At 63.0% G+C, this 470-nt stretch overlaps 1 protein-coding gene across 1 annotated transcript in view; it reads left to right on the top strand.

Annotated features, from left to right (window-relative positions):
- Positions 1–470, top strand: part of LOC103619483 (putative RNA-binding protein 15) — a gene marked incomplete at its 5' end in the record, with an annotated part of 6,607 nt that continues 6,137 nt past the window's right edge. The window contains one exon of the mRNA XM_017739795.1: positions 1–470. This exon is cut by the window's right edge and continues 14 nt beyond it. Coding sequence (XP_017595284.1) covers positions 1–470 — 470 coding nt within the window.

Raw genomic sequence — 470 nt, 5'->3', positions numbered from 1 at the left:
TTTGACCGTTTTGGGGTCATCACTGAGGTGGACATCAAGAGGCCGGGACGTGGGCAGACCAGCACCTATGGGTTTCTTAAGTTTGAGAATCTGGACATGGCGCACCGGGCCAAGTTGGCCATGTCAGGGAAGGTGCTGCTGCGTAATCCCATCAAGATTGGATATGGGAAAGCCACCCCGACCACCCGGCTCTGGGTGGGCGGCCTGGGGCCCTGGGTGCCTCTGGCTGCCCTGGCCAGGGAGTTTGATCGGTTTGGCACCATCCGCACGATCGATTACCGCAAAGGGGATTCCTGGGCCTATATCCAGTACGAGAGCCTGGACGCGGCGCAGGCGGCCTGCACTCACATGCGGGGGTTCCCCCTGGGGGGGCCGGATCGCCGGCTCCGCGTAGACTTTGCTGACACGGAGCATCGGTACCAGCAGCCCTACCTGCAGCCCCTGCCCTTGCCCCCCCCCGCTCATTACCA

The sequence above is a fragment of the Corvus brachyrhynchos genome, unplaced genomic scaffold (genome assembly GCF_000691975.1).
Source record: "Corvus brachyrhynchos isolate BGI_N302 unplaced genomic scaffold, ASM69197v1 scaffold67, whole genome shotgun sequence".
NCBI lineage: Eukaryota > Metazoa > Chordata > Aves > Passeriformes > Corvidae > Corvus > Corvus brachyrhynchos.
Note: the sequence above shows the minus strand (reverse complement) of the source record. Positions and strands in the feature narration are given on the sequence as shown.